The sequence below is a fragment of the Meriones unguiculatus genome, chromosome 17 (assembly GCF_030254825.1).
Source record: "Meriones unguiculatus strain TT.TT164.6M chromosome 17, Bangor_MerUng_6.1, whole genome shotgun sequence".
Classification (NCBI taxonomy): domain Eukaryota; kingdom Metazoa; phylum Chordata; class Mammalia; order Rodentia; family Muridae; genus Meriones; species Meriones unguiculatus.
In genome coordinates this window covers 20,085,053-20,105,281 of record NC_083364.1, presented here as the reverse complement: position 1 = coordinate 20,105,281, position 20,229 = coordinate 20,085,053, and the positions used below count along the sequence as shown (strand labels likewise).

The 20,229-nt window shown below is 59.4% G+C and overlaps 1 protein-coding gene across 2 annotated transcripts; it reads left to right on the top strand.

Annotated features, from left to right (window-relative positions):
- The first annotated feature begins 1,551 nt into the window (after nucleotides 1-1,551).
- Nucleotides 1,552-19,896, top strand: Nrtn (neurturin). 2 transcript variants are annotated; one of them, XM_060371301.1, is made up of 4 exons: nucleotides 1,561-1,909; nucleotides 6,719-6,900; nucleotides 7,402-7,816; nucleotides 17,948-19,896. In XM_060371301.1, the coding sequence occupies exons 2-4, from the start codon at nucleotides 6,732-6,734 to the stop codon at nucleotides 18,048-18,050; spliced, it is 687 nt and encodes a 228-aa protein (XP_060227284.1). In that variant the 5' UTR covers nucleotides 1,561-1,909; nucleotides 6,719-6,731; the 3' UTR covers nucleotides 18,051-19,896. The 2 variants fall into 2 exon arrangements, with proteins under 2 accessions (XP_021488647.1, XP_060227284.1); XM_021632972.2 differs by lacking the exon at nucleotides 17,948-19,896 and having other exon boundaries at nucleotides 1,552-1,909; nucleotides 7,402-7,915.
- The last annotated feature ends 333 nt before the right edge of the window (nucleotides 19,897-20,229 follow it).

Below are 20,229 nucleotides of genomic sequence, written 5' to 3'. Positions count from 1 at the left end.
CCTCACACCAGTGCTGGGCGTGACAGACACAGACAAGGAGCAGCTCTGCCGTCTGTGTGGATTGGCTGCCGCGAGGGTGTGTGTCAGGCAGCACAGGCTGCAGCAGAACCGAGCCAGTGGGCCGGAGCCTGAGGGGAGGGCCTCTGTGTGCAGGGCGAGAGGACCTGTGTGTGAGTCAGCGTGCCTGGCGTGCACAGGGCCCACATCTGACTGGGCCGCTGTCAAGGACCTGCGTGTGCTGGCACCCTGCTCAGTAGCGTCCAGCTCTGAGGGACAACGGGTTGGGAAGATGCCTTCATCTTCGGAAAACCGGGTGCCGAGCGTCCCGTCTCCCCCACGGCGGGCCGCTGTCTCTTCCCTGGGCGCCAGGCCCTCACCCCCTCTCCCCTGTGGCACACCCTCACCCATCTCTCCCGCGCCAGGTCCTCACCCATCTCTCCCGCGCCAGGCCCTCACCCATCTTCCCCGGACCACACCTCTGCCCTAGCTCCCCGCCCACGCTGCCTCAGGTCTCTGAACACACAGGGCTGCTCGGGTGACTTTCAGTCTGCTGCTCTGACCCAAGGAGTCAAACAAACCCACGTTGCCACCTGTCCCCGACAGGCACATGCGCACAAACACGGCCGGCATGGGGGGGGGGGGAGGGCAGCACAGGCCCTTGGGAAGAGGTGGGGCTGGTTTGGGGGTTGGTCCTGAAAAGGCTTCTGGGATAAGAGAACGTTAACTCTGGGGCAGGTGGCAGGTGGCAGCCAGGGTGCTGAGGAAGGGCTGGCAAGGGATGCCGAGGGCGGGGCCTCACCACGGTTTCTCAGCAACTGGGTGTGGAGGGGCATGGACACAACCTTCTTGCCCCGCCCACCACGCCCCGGAAAGCTCGGGCTCCGCTAGGGGGCGCTTGTGGAGCGCAGGCTGGGAAGGAGTAGGGTGTGTGGGGTTTGAGAGGTGGGGTCCCTCCCCTGCGGGGATGGAGGAGCAGGATGATGGGAAGTGATGATGGGCGTGGTTCACCGCGGACAACGGGACCCACATAATCTAGGGTGTCTGAGAAGACTTTGAACTCAGTTTCCCTGGGAGGTTCTCAGAGCGGACAGTGCGGTGGGCTTAGGGTTAGAAGGCCTCGTGGGGGACCTTGGGTGGGTGCAGAGTGGCCTTTGGTTGGCCACGGAGGATCACGGGGCGACTTGGGACTCGAGGTTTCAACTTAGCCACAGAGCGTCCGGGACAGCAATTTGGAAGTACGCGATGCTCTGCAAGTTTCTGCTCGTGGGTAGTTTAGGGGGTCTAGATGGGGAGCCGGGGACATGGAGAGGGGTGTGCAAAGTTATGGAGGACTAGATCCCGGGACGCAGAGTCTCAGACAAAGGAGAGTGCGGGGGGCGGTGCTGACCGATCGATTGATCGGTCTACCGGCTGGGGCCTCCCGCGCTCCTGCCACCTGCTCTCCCGGCGCGCCCCTGTGGCTGTGGGCGGAGCGAGGGCGGTGCCGAGCCCGGGAAAGCCTATGCCACGCCCACGTCCACGCCTCCGGGAAGGCCACGCCCCCTCCAGCCCAGCCGGCCCGAGCGGAGCGCGGCGGGAGCGAGGGGAGAGCGCGCGGTGGCTCGGTTCGTGCGCCCCGCGCCCCCCGCGTGGCCCCGCGTCCCGAGCGCGGTCCGGCCTCCCAAGCGCGCCGTCCCGGGGTGCGCTGAGCCCGGCGAGCCTCGGGAAGCCGGAGAAAGGGAGGACAGGGGGGGAAACCCCATGGCCCGGCCCGTGTCCCGCACCCCGTGCGGTGGCCTCCTCCGGCACGGGGTTCCCGGGTCGCCTCGGGTCCCCGCGATCCGGATGGCGCACGCGGTGGCTGGGGCCGGGCCGGGCTCGGGTGGCCGGAGGAGTCACCACTGACCGGGTCATCTGGAGCCCGCGGCAGGTAAGCCGAGTCCTGGGGGGCAGTGCAGGGAGGGTGTCCAAGGCGCCCCTCGCGGGTCACTGCGAGGCTCTGCAGGCGATGGGGCGCGCTCCGGGCCCCTACGCCCCCGGCTCCCGTGGAAGGCTGCCTCCCCCCCGACCCCCCGCGGGCGCCCCGTCGGGCAGGGAGAATGGAGGGGGTACATCGTGGAGGCGGGAACCCCGGGAGGGGCCCGGCCGCGCGCAGCCCTGCGGCGCACAGAAGTAAACACGTCAGGGGCGCGTTCCCTGCGCGCCCGGGGACACCGTGTCCTCCCCGGTAAGGGCCGGGCCACTGGGCTCCTGAGTCGCTCTTCAACCACAAGAGGGCGTGGGGCTCTTTGCAATGGGGGGGTCCCTTAAGGGCAAAGCTCTGATTGGAAACGGGGGTGTGCTCCCCACTTTCCGAGTTCGTGCTCCACATTATCCCCAGATAATTCGGCTTATGGGTGAGAAGCCACCAGGCACAGGGCTGGCTGCAGCAGGGTGGGCAGACTTCAGGTGGGACCGGAGGTAGAAGTCCTGAAGCCCGGGGCAGATGCCGCGATGCGGAGTTGGGGGAGCACCTGCCCGGCTCGCGGGGTCGCGGAGGGGGCGGACCCCGGGGGAGGAGGGCTGTGCCGGGAACGGACCCCGGAGTTCCGTCCCGCTGCCTTCGCGGGCCTCACGCCCCTGACGTTCTGGGACACCCTTTGTGTGTGTCAGCGCCCGGGGCTGAGGAAGCCCCATGGGGCGTGACGGGGCAGGATGTCAGTGGCGGGCAGATTCCAGCCTGACCAGCTCGTCGCCTGGGGCCGGGTCGGGACAGTCCCTCCCGCTCTTTCATCCGGGGCTTCTGAGGGTCCCCGCTCGTCGGCCGCGAACCCCGGAGCAACTACAAAGGGCTGGCTTTGACAGGGGGCGAAAACAAATGCCCGCCTCAGCCGGGTACCCCCATCCTGTCCCGACGCCACCGTCCCGTTCTCAGAGTTAAACAACAAAAACACCACCAAGCAGCCAAAAACCAAACTAACAAAACGACACAGACCCCAGGGATGCCGCCAACAAATGCTAGCCCGTGGCTCTGTCCGTCGAGGGGCCCCTGGCGTCCACGCCCCGGGAAGAGGGGACCCGTGTGCCTCGGGGAGTCGATGGAGGGGAGGAGGACTCAGGGAAGACTTCCTGGAAGAGGGGAGTCACGGGCGGGCTGGGCAGGCCGAGTAGGAGTTTCGTAAGTGGGGAAGGAACAGAACAGAAAGGGCTTGGCTTGTTCGGGGGACGACCAGGGCGATCCTGCGGAGGGGCATGTGCTGGAGGGTTGGCAGAGGGCGCTTGGGGAGCAGCTGTGGCACCTGGGGCCTGTGCTCAGACGCTCAGAAGCTGGAGCCCCAGCCTTTCAAGGTAAGCCTCAGCTACACAGATGCCAGCCTGGGCTACACTGACTCAGGAGAGCAAAGGGAAACTGTACCAGAGAAGTCAGAGCGAGCAGAGCTCTCTCCGATGGCCTGGCAGCCTGTGACCCCGTGGCGCATGACCCCTGTGGCCTGTGACCCCAAGGCTTCAGTGACCCTGCCCTAGCCTGGTGCTCACACGTGTGTAGTTCAAATACTGAAACTGATGCCTTTAAAAGGTCAGTAAATAAACAGGGTGAGAGGAAAGAGAAAGCTCTCAGCCCCTGTCTGGGGAAACTGAGGCTTTGAGAATGGACTCCTTTATCTAGGACCCCAGACCAAACTTTGAATTTGTAAAGGAAGGAAAATGCAGGCAGGTCCCCCTCCCCTCCCCTTGCCCCGTTACTGCCGCACCCGGGGCCTGCCTCAGTTTCCCTTCCGAGCCAGATGGTCAGAACTCGAAGGGGGGTGACCCCTCCCAGCCGCCCTCAGGGCCCAGCCGGCGGCTCAGCCCGCATTAGCCTGATCCGGTTATCCACGGGGCCTCCTGCTCACTGCTCACTTGGGGGCGGGCACTCCTGTGCTGTGTGTCCTGCAGGTGAGGTCCACGTCTCTGGTCTAGCCTGGGTTGGGGCAGTTAGGAGGGGCACCAAGACGGCGACCCTCTGGTTTAAAGCCGTCTGCTGAGCCACCGTGAGCCACCACGGACCTGTGTTCGCTTGGGGACGGGACAGCCAAGCTGACTCTGGCCACCCACATGGCGTCCCGACTCCACAGCTGCCCTCTGACCTTGGCAGACGCGCAGGCACGGTGCGGCGCGTGCTCCCGCAGACATGCAGGCAGTAATAAGAGCACATTAAGGAAGCGTGTGGAGGGAGATGTTGGAATTGGGGCTTTGAGGTATGAGCAGGAGTTTGACCAGTCGGGCATCGCCCAGGCCCTAGAGGTGCAGAACCCTGGTGTCCTTGGCTCTCTCCTCAGCTGTAAGGGAGCCGCTGTGCCCCCCCAACCCACTGAGCCCCAAAGGCCTCCCCCGGCCGCGGCCCCCACAGCTCATCGGAACCAGCTGTGCTCTGCAGATGTTGCTGCTTTGCCCCCAGATGTGCGTCCTGCCGGCGGGTGGGGCCCTCAGAGGGAGGTGAGGACCCAGGCTCCAGGAGGCCTCAGTTTCCCCATCTGGAACCACTAAGAACCCACAAACTTTCTGGGGAAAACCGTCTAGTGCTGACGGGGAAACTGAGGCACAGACTCTGCCTGAAGCATTGGTCCGGGAGCCCCTCCCCAGGGCCCCATGATTTTCCAGAATTGAATGACCCCCCAAATCAGAGTCGGTGGCACATGTCACCCCAGCACCCAGGAGGTGGAGGCGGGAGGGTCAGGAGTGCTGGGTCAGTCAGCCTCAGCTACAGAGTCGGAGGCCGGCCTGGGCTACATGGGACCCTATGGGTCACAGGAATGCGCAGGCTGGGGAACTGAGGCTCGGGAGACAGGGCGGGGCTTCCCGTGGTAACCTAGCGGGATGACGCAGCCCTCGGGTTCTCAGGGTTCGGGACCCTCTGGGCGCTGAAGACCCGGAACCGAGGCAGTGGGGGGGCGTTGCCATGGAGACTGGGCAGGCCACCCGGAAGGCCTGGGCAGGCTCTAGTGAAGGGCCTGCGCTCTGAGGGACGATCAGGAGCTCGCGCCTCAGGGTAGGCCCCAGTTGCGGGCCCTGGCCCTCAGCCAGGCTGAGCACCACAGTGCCCCGGGCGTGTGCAAACCCGTGTGCTCACAGGTGCTCGCGCACACAAGCACGTACGCACGCACCTCTGCGTCCACGAGCAGATCTGCTGGATATCACTGCAGATGGGGAAACTGAGGCGGGGGGGGAACAGGAGGATGTGGCCCTAGACAGGACACGTGCCAGAATGTGGGGAGCGCTGGCTCCGCTCCAGGGGCTCCTGGGCACTACGTCACCCCACAGGACCCCCTGCCCCGTCCCTGCTGGGCCAGACACAAACCAGTCCGGCGACCTCGGACAGAGGAGCCGTTGTTCATGCGTTCAGAGCTCAGCTGGTGGTCGGCGGCCAGACCACCCGGCGCGGCTGCGCCGTCAGTGCTGCAATCTCTGCTTCCTCATAGAGCCCAGAAGGGAAACTGAGGCCCGGGCGTTGGGAGTGAGTGTGGTCATGGCAGGACAGCTGACTGACTTCCCGGCCGTAGAGTGTGGCCAGAGGTTAATCCCTGCCTGGGCGCGGAGTGCTTGGGTTCGGTTCCCAGCACCCGGGGGCGCGCTCAGGCCCCTGTCGCTCAGCTCTGGAGACCCCGGAGTCGGTCGCTGGCCTCGGCCTCCGGTCCGCAGCCAGGTCCTAGCAGCCGCGTCACCTGTACTTATGCTGTGTTTAATTCACAGAGCAGAGCTTAAGGCGGATGGGGTACAGAGACCGCTGAGGGTGCAGGGGTGTGTGGACCCCACGGCTGCAGGCCTTTGCACGGCCCTGCGGGGGTGTGCACATGCGCAGGCTGCACACGGCATGCCGAGGACCCCCGTGTCCATCCACGCGCACACTCCTCGGTGCCCAGTGAATGTCAGCCGCCAGGCGAGGACAGATGCACTGTGGTTTACTGACAGAGAGAGACTCTTGAAGCCTCAGTATACAGCTGGTACTCAGTAACCAGGCGGGGCTGGGCTGCAGGGGAACCCTGGGTCCAAGCAGGGCAGGAGGATCAGAGCTCAGGCTCTGCCTCTGCTGCACATAGTTCCATGCCAGCCGGAACTAAATCTCAAAGGAAAAAAAAGACAAAACAAAAGCCAAACAGCATGCCGCTGACGGTGGCAAGCCTGACTATTCCGTGCCTCACTTTCCCCAACTTAACACAAAGATGTCTCCTGTGTGCTCATCGAGCCTGGTACACAGTCGGAGCTTAATAAGGGATCTGTTTCTGTTTGGTGGGTGTGGCCTCGCTGGGGTGGGCCCATGCAAATTGCATGCAAATTGCTTCCAGGGACACAGCAAGCTGTGTAAACTGTGGGGTGGCACAGCCTCCGGCCATAGGGGGCCAGTGAGGGCTGCAGGAGTGGGGAGCGAGGGCGGGGGGGGGGGGCGAGGGTTATTAGACACCAACTGTGTGCAGTGAGCAGGTTACTTATATCCTGATGGCGGGGGCATCACTGAGGGGTTGGGAGCCTTCCTCAAGGCTGCCTGGTAGGGGAAACTGAGGCACACGGTTACCAAGGGCAGAAAAGACACCAGAGTGTACAAGCCCGCATGCTGGGGTCACGTGCTGTCACCCTCTCCATGCCTGGCCTGCCTAGCCACTGCTAGGACACATAGTGCCCTGGGGGCTTTAGCACCAGCTAAATAAGAGGCTCACACCCCTTCCCCCCTCCACCGCTGCACCCCGCGCGCGCCCACCCACCTCCCACTCCCATGTCCCCGCAGGCCGAGGCCCAGGATGAGGCGCTGGAAGGCGGCGGCCCTCGTGTCGCTCGTCTGCAGCTCCCTGCTGTCTGTGTGGATGTGCCAGGAGGGCCTGCTGCTCGGCCACCGCCTGGGAACCGCGCTCGCCCCGCTCCGACGGCCGCCGCGCACCCTGGACGCGCGCATCGCCCGCCTGGCCCAGTGTAAGCCCCGCTCCTGGAGGGGGCGTGGGGAGGCTTCCTAGGAGGGAAACTGAGGCTCAGGCAGGCAGAGAACCAACACAGACCAGAAAGAGTGCTGTGGGCTGGACGCGGACCGCTTTGGCGATGCAGTCTTTTACTTGTATTTATTTATTTCATTTAGGCTTTTCGAGGTAAGGTTTCTCTGTGTAGCCTTTGGCTGTCCCGGACTCGCTTCGTGGACCAGGCTGGCCTCGAACTCACAGAGATCCGCCTGCCTCTGCCTCCCTGAGGGCTGGGATTACAGGCGTGCGGCACCGCGCCCCGCTGACTTTTTCTTTTTTGAGACAGGGTTTCGTGTAGCTCAGGCTTGCCCTAAAGCAATCCTCCCGCCTCCGCCTCCTGAACCCTGTCATTTCTGCACACCCTTCGGGGTGGGGGGGCACGAGGATGCGGGTCCAGGCCGCCGGGGCTGCGCATGCGCGCGGCACGACCCAATCCTCTGCCTCCCTCTTCCCGCCACAGACCGAGCTCTGCTGCAGGGCGCCCCGGACGCGGTGGAGCTTCGCGAACTCTCTCCCTGGGCCGCGCGAGCCCCGGGGCCTCGCCGTCGGGCGGGCTCCCGGCGTCGGCGCGCGCGCGCGCGCTCAGGCGCGCGGCCGTGCGGGCTGCGCGAGCTCGAGGTGCGCGTGAGCGAGCTGGGCCTGGGCTACACGTCGGACGAGACGGTGCTGTTCCGCTACTGCGCAGGCGCGTGCGAGGCGGCCGCGCGCATCTACGACCTGGGCCTCCGGCGCCTGCGCCAGCGGAAGCGCGTGCGCCGGGAGCGGGTGCGCGCGCACCCGTGCTGCCGCCCGACGGCCTACGAGGACGAGGTCTCCTTCCTGGACGTGCAGAGCCGCTACCACACGCTGCAACAGCTGTCGGCGCGGGAGTGCCGGTGCGTGTGACCGCTACCTCACGCCCTGCCCCGTGCCCCTGCGACGGGGCCCCGCCGGCCCTCGCCAGAACTGAGTTCACATAAAGTGTGGGAAGTCGCGTGGCCGCTGTTCATTCACGCCCCGCCAGGGCTGTGTGTGTGTGTGTATGTATGTGTGTGTGTTCGCGCGCGCACGTGTGGGGCTTCCCCGAAGGGAGGCCGGGGTTCCGGGTGGCCCCGGGAAGAGGGAAAAACAGATGTGAACAAAGCAGCGGCAGCCGTGGGGAATGGCTGCGTGGGTAGTGGCCCACCGGAAAGCGACGGGCGTGGCCCTGTGGCCTGTAGCCATGGGACTAGACAGGCGAGGCCCAGGACAGGTCAGGGCTCACCCTCTCCTTAGGATTCCTGTCGCCTCCCATGATCTAAAGCCAACTTGGTGGGGAAAGCGGTCCATCGCCTCACACATCCCCCTTACGGTTCATCCTAAAGGAAGTCAGGACAGGAGCTCAAACAGGGCACGGATCCGGAGGCGGGAGCTGATGCCGAGGCCGTGGAGGGGCCTGCTCAGTCCGCTTTCTTCCAGAACCCAGGACCACCAGCCCAGGGGTGGCACCGCCCACCATGGACTGGGCATTCCCACATCAATCACCAGTTAAGAAACTGCCTCACAGCTGGAGCCCTTGGAGGCATTTCCTCAACGGAGGCCCCTTCCTCTCCGTCGTCTCTAACTTGTGTCAAGTTGACACACAAAACCAGCCAGGACACCCTCCATCCATCCTCACGATGTTAGGCTACACTCAGAAAGACGGTGGGGGCTGGAGGGGCCACTCATCTCTTAGACCACAGGCTGCTCTTGCAAAGGACCGGGGCTTGCTTCCCAGCACCCACGTGGGAACTCACAGCCGGTCACTCAGCTCTCCAGCAACAGCCCCTTCTGTCCTTGGGCACCACGTGCCCGTGGATCGGAGACCTCACAGACAAAACACCACACACGTAGTTACCATAAATCAGCCTTTTTTAAGAGAGAGAAAGGGTGGCAAGAGGAGAAAAGAGGTGATGTTGTGTGGTTGGCCAAGCCCTGGAGAGGATCAGGACTTTGAGGCCAGCCTGGGCCACAAGTGACCAGCTTCCTTGGGAGCTGGTCTGAAGGAAGCTGGTCTGTGGTCTCTAGAGAACCAAAGCCATATCTCCTTCTGCCGGCTAAAAATACTCCTTTCTCCCTGCCCACCTCCCTACCGGAACAGGTCTGGGGAGAGTGCCAGCCCCATCCAGCCCCAAGCTGGCATTTGCCAGCAATGCCTGGGTCCCAAGGGCTCGGGTCCTTCATCTTTAAAACCTTAGCTGGCTGTCTTGGCCTTGGTGTCACCTTGATGCCTAGTAGGCTGGGCGGGTGCCAGGCAGTGTTGGATTCCCAAAGCTTAGGTGGGAGGTCTGTGGGTCCTACAGTGGAGAGTGGATGGGGGGAAGGGTGCTGTGGGAAAAGACTTCTCGGGGAGACAAAACACACATCTATTCTCCCCAGGTAGGGATCCCACAACAGATCCTAATATGGAGACCATCAGAGTCCAGGGGTTACTGACAGGCATACGTGTGTGTGGGGGGGGGGTGTCACAGGAGCAGAAATGGCTCAGAGACAGCTGGATTGCCAAGGCATGAGTGACAGCTGGGAACCTGGAGCTCAGGGCACAGCCTGCAGGCAGCCGGACAGGCCAGAGAGCATCCTTTCCGGGTACCTCAGTTGATCTGAGCCTCTTCCAGGCAGATCTGCTTCCTGAGCTCAGCTTTAATTGCTCACTCTGGCAGGGAGGGACCTAGTGAAACTAGTTGGTTTCAGGGACTTCCTGAAGCTGTTTTCTTTATCTTCCTGCTTAATGAGCTTCTTCCAGGATGGACTATTTCAGTATCAGAGGAAAACTTATACTGTGGCAGTTTGACAGGCACATCAGATCCATTTAATAAAACCACAGAAGTTGCTTCCCCATCAGGGCCAAGGAGCTAGCTCCCAGCCACATGTTTTGTCCTGGCGTACAGTACCAGATATGAACTTACTCTGTAGACCAGGCTGGCCACGAGCACACAGAGAGAGCTCCGCCTGCCTCTGTGTCCCAGAGCGCTGGGATTTCTGTGAAGCACCACACCTGGCTTTAGCTATTCTCACAAAGAGCCGTTTTTCCTTCCAGGTAGCCCAGCCCCAGCAGGGTTGTGACGCGGGTGGAAACACCATTGCAACTGGGTGTCTCGTGCAGGAGACACTTGGTTTGGCGTTACCTCATCTGTGTAACAACCGTGTCTAGGGGATGGGCAGGGCAGGACAGGCAACATCCCTTAACAAACGGTGGGGTCACGAAGACACCCACCGTGAGACGCCACCAAAGTCCATTGTCCGTTGTTTTCAGCAATGGGAGTGACCCCAGAAGTTCACAACTAAGGAGATACAAAAATGGAAGAGAAGCATGGAAAGGGTCCATCGTTTGTGCACGGGTCACAGTTGGGTGCAAAGCGTGGGCAGGAGGCGCTCCCTCAGCACCCCCGCCCTCAGAGCCACCCGCATTCCCTGGAGCTCTTCCCCAGCCTCCCGCCATCACTCCAGGTCTAATGAACTCAGGGGCCTGACAGAGCCCATTCAGACCTATCAGGGCTTAGAGGTCAGGAGACCCTGCGTACCAGAGGCGCCCTCTGGCTCCCAGGTCACACTGGCCCCAGGTTGGCACCGAGGACGTAGCCTGATGGTCTTCACCCACGCTGTTCTCTCACGACGTCGAGGCTCCTCCGCACAGTGGGGCTTTCTATCAGTTCTTCCTTAGGATCCCCCACAGGCTCTTCCTCAGCTCTGCCATTTTCTCATCTCCAGGCTGCTCTCAATGTACGGGTGCTGTTTACAGTGTCTAAGACACTGAGATCTGCCAAAGCCTTTCCTCCTTCATAAAGATCTGTCCCCCCAACGGGCTCGGCGCAGCCTCTGCAATTGCAGAGGTCCCTGCGGGACCATCTTCTCTGATCCCCTGTGACACAGTTTACCTGGCCCAGTGAACTGGGGTGCACACACAGCTCCTCATACCCCTGGTGCCCTCAGCAGCACCCGCCCCTCGTCTGTGGGGACCTCAGGTGGAGATAATCAAGTGTTCCTAATGGCACTGATAAGCCAGTCTCAGGTTACACAGCCTTGGCCTAGAGGTGGGATGGGAGGTCACATGACTCAGTTTCCCTGTCTCCGCGGCAGCCAGACTGGTGCCATCCGCTCCGTGTCTGTGGCCTCACAGGCCAAGCTGTTGCTGGTGTAAAAGCCTCCCCTAGTTCCAGCAGTGCCCACGATGAGCAGGTCTCTCGTTGCCATAGTTTCTTGTGTTGGGCGTGGCTAATGCCCCGCCTGCATGTAGGATCACAGATTTCCCCCTTTTCCTGTTAAAGGGCAGACCTGTGGGTATCTTCTGTTGCTTTGCCGTGTCCCCCAGCTCTTCAGTCTGTGTCATCGCATGGTTCCGAGTTCTTGGGTCCCAGGACGGGCCTTCAGCACCATTGTAACTTGCGCTCTCTTCTCCTTCCGGCCCAAGCCTTAAGCAGCCAGCAAGCCAGCGCCTCTGTCTCATCCTCTTGTTTATCCAGTTCACTTGCCAGATGAGAGGCAGAGGATGCTGTCTCCGCTTCCTGCTGCAAGTGCTCCTTTACATAAACAAGTTCCTGCCTGGCGCCACCTCAGCCTCAGCTGCATTTCTAATCACACACAACAGCGTCCGGCAACCTCTGCAGCTGCTGCCCACAAGATCAGCCCTTGTCGCTAATCTGCAAAATGCGCTTTTAACCCCTGAGTGTCTTCGGGCATTTCAGTATTTCAGTATGGACCCCGCTCATTGAGCAGAGGTGCCATTCCATACCACACGGAGGAAGGCTGACATGCTGGGGTTTCTCCCACGGACATGCCTGGCCCTGGTGGCTCAGCCTGTCACACGTGCCACTGCCCATAGCAAAAACCACGCAGCGGCTGCCACAGCACAGCAGCACACAGGGAAGGGTGACTCTAGGAGGCTCCCGTACCATGCCCCTCTCACAGGCTGATGGGCCTCAGTCACATGCCTTGCCACCCACAACCAGGACCATGCATTCCTCCCCAGCTCATCTCTGGTTCTGCTTTGATCCTCCTCTGGTACCACTTATGTTATGTGACAAGACTTTTCCTGCAGTACAGGTATGTGCATTCTCCTCAGGTAGGGACCCTAGGACAGATCCAACTACAGACATCAGCAAAGTCCAGAATGGTTCCATGAGTTCTACTGACAGGCATATGGGTGTGGGGTCACTTATAGGAGCAGAAATGGTTCCGAGACAGCTGGGTCACCAAGGCATGAGTGACAGCTCGGAAAGCTGGAAACCTGGAGCTCAGCACACAGCCTGCAGGCAGGGCTACTGGCTGCAGAGCGTCCTTTCCAGGTGCCTCAGTGGGTCTGAGCCTCTTCCAGGCAGATCAGCTTCCTGAGCTCAGCTGTAATTGCTCACTCTGGCAGGACCTAGTGAAACTGGTTGGTTTCAGGGACTTCCTGAAGCTATTTTGTTTACCTTCCTGATTAAGGAGCTCCCTGCAGGATGGAATACTTCATCTGGAAGGATATTGCTACCCAGTAAAAAGCAAAACTGTTTTCATCCCAGCTTGCCATGACCTTGGCATCTCCAGACACTCAGGCTGGAGTTTTAGGGCATGTCCAATTTTCCCAGTGATCAGTGAGCTGAGGACACATGTATTCCCTCCCCAATGCTCCACAGTAAAGGGCATCCCCTCTTTACCCACATCAACTCAGCAAGACTTCCTGGGTGGCCAGCAGGGATTCGAGGTGCTGGCCCCAGCCCGTGGACGTTCTCTATGGAGGCGGGGGGGGGGGGGGTCAGGACCAGGCTCCTGGCTGAGAGTCTGTCCAGCTTCTTGAGGAGTGAGGAAGGGGTTTCTCGCTTGGTTTCAGCGGATTCAGCCAATGGTGACTGAGAGGCCAGAATCCCCACATGCTTTGGAAACCCCTCAGTGATTGTTTCTGGCCTCAGTTTCCCAGTGTGGTCAGACCACTGAGCCTCAGAGTCAGTCTGGGAGTCCAAAGCTGTGCTCCCTGAGGGAGCCCGCATGTGGGGAAGCAGGCTCCCATGCAGGCCTGCAGGGAGGCTGGCCTCCTGTCTCCCACCCACTCCAGCATGCCAGCCCCAGAGCAGGGTGGAACCCACCAGGAGATGGAAAGGTAAACAGTATCTCCACAGCCTCGGCTCGGCACCCGGGCTCGGGAGCCGCACAGGGCCACCCACACGGCTGGGCATCCCCATCACAAACACTCCCAGTTTCTGTTGTTGTTGCGGATGGTCTCCAGCAGCCCAGGATGGCCTCCAACTCCCTCTGTAGAGGAGGGAGGCCCTGAAGTGGACCTCATCCTGCCTCCACCTCCCAGGAGCTGATGACAGCTATGTGCCTGAATCACTCCCAGATGGCTGGGCACTGGGGACAGGACCCAGTTCTCAGCAGTCCTGTGTGCTGGTCCTGTTTCCCACCCGGGCTCTGCCTGACCCGCCCATCTTTCTGGAATTCACCTCAGGGGATATCAGCTCTGAGAGATGGCAAAGCTGTTGGCTTACTGTGAGCAGTTTTATCATGTACAGAGAAATGGGGACATAGGCAGAGGCTGGGGTTGTCCTCGGCAGCTCTCCACCTTGTGTTTTGAGGCAGGGGCTCTCACAGTGCAGCTCCCATCTCAGCAAAGCTGCCTGGCCCACAAGCCCGGGGACCGTCTCGTCTCCAGCACAGGGGTCTCAATCATGTTCTGTTGGGCATGGCCTTTTATGTAGGCACTGGGGACCTGAGCTCAGAGTTCTTTGGGTGTCATAGTGTTAACAGTGACCTAGGATGGCCCCAAGTCCCCTTGTCTCTAGAGTGACAGAGATGACACCAGGTACATCCAAGCATCCCTAAGGAAAGGGCGCACAGTCACCCTGGGTGGGACCAATAGAACAATGTCCCATCTCCACAGCTGTGACAAGTGACACCCTCCCCACCATGGGAGTTAGTGTCGTAAACACCCACCACCCTCCACTGGGAAGACCCCAGGGAGCCCGTGGCCCTCGAGCAGGCTGTGTTTGGAGCAGGTAAAGGAGGTGTGTCTTAGTTTTTCTTTAAGTGACAAAACACTGATCGGACTTTGTAGGAAAGGCTTTATTTCAGCCTACCCGTCTCAGTCACACTGCATCATCCGGGGAGTTGGGGCAGGAACTTGGAGGCAGGGGCTGATGCAGAAGCAATGGAGGGTGCTGCTGGCTGGCTGGCTGGCAGGCTCAACCTGCTTTCCTGTAGAACCCAGGACGAGCAGCCCAGGGATGGAACAAGGCACAGTGGGTTGGGCCCTCTTCAACAGTCATCTATCAAGAAAACGCACCAGAGCCCAATCTGGTGGTGGCAGTCACTTGAAGCAAGAGGCCATGCTGGGCGCCATCTGGTATCTTGGGTTCCATTGCAGCTCCCTGCGTGCCTTGCAGAATGGTGCGCCCCCTCAGCCTGGTATTCGGTTGGGTGTGGCGGGCACACCAATCATTTCAGCACTCGAGAGGCAGAGGCGGGTAGATCTCTGCAGACTCATAGCCAACCTGGGCTACAGAGTGAGTTTCAGGATAGCCTGAGCTATAGAGTGAGTGATTTTGTAAAAAACAAAATTAAAAAAAAAAAAAAAAAAAAACAACTCATGCTTTCATTGTGTGCTGAAACACATTTAGAAATAAAAATAAAAACACAATTTGATTTTTGACCCTTTTGCAACAGAGGTTTAAAACGGCACTGGCTCCCTCTCGGACCCAGGCGTGGCTCACACACATCTGGTGCAGGTTGCTAACCGAGCAAGTGTGAACACACCTGTGGCCAGGCACAGACTCACAGCGTCCCGCCTTGGGTCCATTCCCATGCCGGGGCTCAGGCAGCATCCCTGGGTTACTTTCCCGGCCCCTTCGGTGCAGCAGCGGCCAGCCGCGGTGCCCTGTGCCTGTCATCCAGCCTCCCAGAGAATGAAGAGTCTCCTGCCCTGAAGAGCCCCATTTGGGATTCCCTGCTCATCCACCCAGGGAATGAACCCCAAACCAGAGTGTCCTGAGACTCCCTGAAAGCAAATGCCCTCCAGCCCGGACATCCTCCTCAGAGGATGGGCAGCTCCTGCGTTCCCTATGGCACCTCCAGGAGTGTGTGTGACCAAACCTTTTTTTCTCTCTAAGGAGAACCAGCCTGTATCACTTCCTCTTAGCCATAAAAAAAACAGAAATATATTTGACTGGGGCTGGACAGATTGCTAAGTGGTTAGCACATCGGCTGCTCTTCCTGAGGACCCAGGTTTAATTCCCAGCGGCCACATGGCAGCTCGATGCTGTCTGTAGCTCCAGTTCCAGGGGATCTGTGCCCTCACACAGACATGCATGCCGGCAAAACACGAATGCACACAAACCTTTAAAAAGAAATACGATGGTCAAACCCTGAACACGGCTGCAGCTGAGGACGTGGCTAAGAGCACACTTGTGTGAGCGCTGGCGAAGGTCCCAAGTCTGAGCTTCAGCACCCAACACAGCAAAGATGAAAAATGACACCCTGCCCCCAATGGCACACGCTACCAGCACTTAGAAAGGAAGGTCAGAGCCAAGGGCACCCTCAGAAACAGAGTGGGTTGGAGGCCAGACCCAGACTCAAAGACACAACCAGGAAACAAACATTTTCAAAATCACAGACAAGACAAGGAAAAAAGAGCAAGACATGGCATGGTGCCTGCGCCCTTGTTAGCAGGTTCTGGCTGAGGGATGGATGATTTGGGAAGGCTGTCTGTTGCCTGTTCCTCGGCAGGCCATTTTCTGTGCATCTGTATGCCTTCGCCTCGGCCAGTGGCTGCTCATTGTGCAGAGACAGGAGCAGAGAGCATGGTTAGCCTTGCACTCTTTAGAAAGATTGATTGGCGTACCAGGCGTGGTGGTGCACACCTAAATCACAGCACTCCGAAGGCAGAGGATGGCTGTGAGTTGGAAGCCAGCCTGGTCTACAAAGCAAGTCCAGGACAGCCAGTACGACATAGAGAAACTCTGTCTCGAAAAACAACCACAACAAAGACTGATTGATTGAATATAAGTGATCGGCCATGCCATGTAGCCCAGGGTGGTCTTGAACTCATGTTCCTCTTTCTGTGCTTCCCAAATACACCACTATACCCAGAGCCTGACACTGAAAAAAAGAAAAAGAAAAAAAAACACACTTTAAATTTCAAAGCTAAAGCTTTTCAAACTCAAAATGGTTCCCCATGAAACCAACTTATGTTGTTTTTGTATGAGCCCATCTATTTCTGCCAAAGGAAACTTCAGCATCCAAAACAGATAACGTTTTCCAAAGCCTGAAAATGCAGTACAGCTCTCCAGGACTCCAGTATGAAGGGAGGACCGAGAGGGTGGCAAGGGGCTCAGCGCGTGACTGCCACCACGGCTCAGCCTGGCCTTGATCCTTCCATCCCACTTGGAAGAAGAGACCTCTGCTCTCTACTCAACACACACACACACAACGCACGCACAGACATGCACACACATAAATGCATGTATGCACACATAACGCACAGAAAGTACACAAAGATACGCACAGAAACATGCACACGCACAGTAGGTGAACATATTTAAAAGGGTGTACTATCGGGTTGGTAACTCCGTCTGTGGGCCACGTGTGGGAATATCATGGTGGTCTGTTGGACCACGGTGCAGTGTGGGGAGCTGAGAAAGTTCTGGAGGCAGCTGGCCAGGGTTGGCTGCCGGCAATAGCCTCATCGCCATGTCCTTTCTGAGCTTTCCTTCCCTTCTGTCAGGGACGGAGCCCGGGATTTGGGGCAAGTGAGGGGTCACTGAGCCTCGCCCCGGCCCCTCATTGGTAGGTTCTAGGTTCTATGTCACACACATATTGAACCCTTGTATTTGGGGATATGGTGTTTTGTTGTTGTTGTTGTTGTTGTTGTTGTTTTGTCTTTTTAAACTTGCATGTGCGTGTGTCTTCACAAGTGTGTGTACTCAAGCATGGGTGCCCACAGAGCACGAAGGTGTTGGAGCTCTGGAGTTACAGAATCCGACCTGGGAGCTGGGAGCAAACTCAAGTTCTCTGCAAGGGCTTTATGAGCGCTGAGCCCGACTGCTTCGCTTTCTTAGGTCGCTGTAGCGCAGATGAGCTTGAACTACCGATCCTCCCCCAGGTGCTGAGCTGGTGGATGGTGCCACCACGAGAGGCTTCTGTGGGTCTTTTCTGTTTATTGTTTGTTTTAAGACATAGTATCTGTCTCTAGTCAAGGCTAAACTTCAACTCATGGGAATCCTCCTGCCTCAGTCTTCCAAGTATTGGTGTACTGGGTATAGTGCGTCAAGTCTTTACTCCCAGCATGCTGGAGGCAGAGGCAGGTGGAAGTCTGTGAGTTCCAGGCCAGCTGGGACAATGCAGGGAGTCCCCCAAAAAACAACGAAAGTGCTGAGCTGACTCGGAGCATCACTGCAGTTGGCTCTTTAAACTCGGGTGTTTGATAATAATAATGATAAGAAATGGTCGATAACCTACCTGTGCATGACGTGGGGTTTGTGGAGGTCAGGGGTCAGCTCTGCGAAGTCCTCCCCTTCCACCTCATGTGGGCCCGGGGGCTGCCGCCTTCGACCACTGACTTGCCTCTTGGCTTTTTTTTTTTTTTCTTTTTCCAGACAGCAGGGTCTCTCTGTGTAGCTCTGACTGTCCTGGAACTCACTCTGTAGACCATGCTGGACTTGAACTCAGAGATCCACCTGCCTCTGCTGTTTTTGGAGGACTTTATTTATTTTTAAAAATTGTCACTCCATTCCAAAGTGTCCTTGGCAAACATTCTCCCCCCACCCCAACCCTCTTGCCTCAACTTTTCAATTATCCGGGGTGAGGGCTACTGCCTGAGCCCCTGTATTTCTACAGAAGGGGAAAAGATCTAAGAGCCTAAGACGGCCTAGACTGGAGACAGCCAGAGGGCAGGGCGACTGCAGCCATACCATAGCACATGCAAGGACGCAAGGGTGAAGAAGAGGCGACTTTATGGGAGGGTGGGAGAGTCTAGGCATGGCCCGGAAGGGGGAGGGGCGAAGGAATCTCTTCACCCCTGAGTCCTGTCTCCTCCTCCACAGACCCAGCTCTCCTGCAGAGTACCCAGGCCGAGGCAGACCTTCGAGAACATTCTCCTTGGGATGGCCAAACCTGGAATTTGCTCTATCAAATGTCGACACGTGAAGGTCTTGTGGGCTCCACTGGTGGCGCCTGTGCAGGGAACGAGTACACGCACGCGCAGTCCTGCAGCTACCCGCAGGCCATCAGGATGGGTTTCCTTCCTGGGTGTGCCAGACAGTGCCACCGTCACGCCCATCTGTGCGTGCATGCCTGTGTGCGTGCATGCACGTGGGCCGTGCCCTGGAGGCCTCAGGACTTTCTCAAACACTGAACTCACGCGGAATGTCGGGGTCCCCAGCTCTGTCACTGGGGACAGTGGTGGAAGTGGGGGTTCCTAGTGTCCTAAGAGAAAGGGGGAAGGAAATGGAAGAACAGAGGGCTGGGGAGAGGGCTCGGTGGGTGACATGCTTGCTTTGCGAGCCTGAGGAGCTGACTTGGATCTTCAGAGCCCACGTGAAGAGATGCAGGCAACACAGGTGGCAGCACAGGATGGTAGCCACAGGGCAGGAGGCATTAGGAAGATAGGGATGACAGGATCTCCGGAGCCGGGGATCTCCGACTAGCCAGCATCCCGGAAGAAGAGAGCACCAGGTGCAGCCAGAGAGCAACTGAGGAAGCCAGCGCCACCAGCCTCGGCCCCAGCAGGGACCGGCACAGATAGGACACAGGCACGCGCATGCGCAGTGCCCCCTCCCCATCTCTTCACTGCGTCTCTCAGTGAGACCGCTTGCGCAGAGGAGAGAGAAAAGGCTGAGACGAAGTGCCTTGGTCCAGGCCTGTCACCCAAGCCACCGAGAGGCACAACGATGGGGGTACTCGGCCCCATCTCGACTTGAAGGCCCACCTGAGACTGTCTCAAAAGCCCAACAAAGAAAATATGCCGAGGCCTCAGCTGTGGGTGACAAACGAAAGTGCAGTGGGCTTCCCGGGGCCCTGTCTATCTCCTTCCTCCAGCTAAAAATACCCGTTTCTCACTGCCCACCTCCCCGCGGGGACAGGTCTGGGGCGCGTGCCAGCCCCAAGCCGGCGCCTGCCCAGCAAGGCTGGGTCCCCGAGGACCTGGGCCCTGTATCCTTAAAACCTTGGCTGGGCGTGGAAGGGCAGGGTTGCGGGTGTCTCTCCTTGGTGTCACCTCGATGCATGGCAGGTTGGAGGGTGCCAGGCGGTGTCGGCGTCCCAGAGATCGGGGTGAAGGGGGCTGCGGGTCCCACGGGGGAATGGGTGGGGAAGGGTGAGCCCACTTTGGTCCCAGCTTGCTATGACCTGTCACCTCCAGACACTCAAGCTGGGATTTTAGTGGGTGTCTGTCCCTGTCCAGCTCTCCCAGTGATCTGTGAGCTGAGGACAGACACAGCTCTTCACCAGAATCAACTCCGGAAGGTTTCTCAGGTGCTCGGCAGAGATTGGAGGTGCTGGCCCCAGCCCGTGGGTGTTCTCTGTGGAGGTGGGGGTCAGGGCCAGAGTCTGTCCAGCTTCTTCAGAGGCGAAGATAGATTTCCCGCTTGGTTTCAGCAGAATCAGCCAATGCTGACTGAGAGGCCAGAATCCCCACATGCTTTGGAAACCCCTTAGTGATTATTTCTGGCCTCAGTTTCCCCAGGGTGGTCAGACCACGGAGCCTGTGCTCCCTGAGGGTCCCGTGCGTGGGGAAGCAGGCTCCCACGCAGGCCTGCAGGGAGGCTGGCCTCCTGTCTCCCACCCACTCCAGCATGCCAGCCGGGAAGCAGGGTGGAACCCACCGGGAGATGGAAAGGTAAACAGTATCTCCACAGCCTCGGCTCTGCCCCCCGGGCTAGGGAGCCGCACAGGGCCACCCACACAGCTGAGCATCCCCATCACAAACACTCCCAGTTTGTGTCCGAGTGTCGCCAGGAAAACACAAGGTCACCTTGGGTGAATGCGTAGTAAGGTCCATCTGGACAGCTGTGACAGATGACACCCCCACCCCCACAGGAGGTAGCATGCCATAAACACCATGAGCAAATGAGGCAGACCCCCAACCCCTGGGAGGACCCTGGGGAGGACCCTGGGGAGGACCCCGGGGAGGACCCTGGAGAGTCAGCGGCCCCAGGGCTGGGTGTGTTGGGAGTAAGTTCTTTTGCTGTAGCTCAGGCTTCCGGCTACCCACATCCCTGCTGGGCAAAGTTTTAGGTGCAGTTCCCAGAACCAAGGCTCTGAGCAGCTGAGGGGCCCACCTAGGGGCCCCAGATGAAGGAGGTGTCTATCGCCGAGGGCTCCGGGG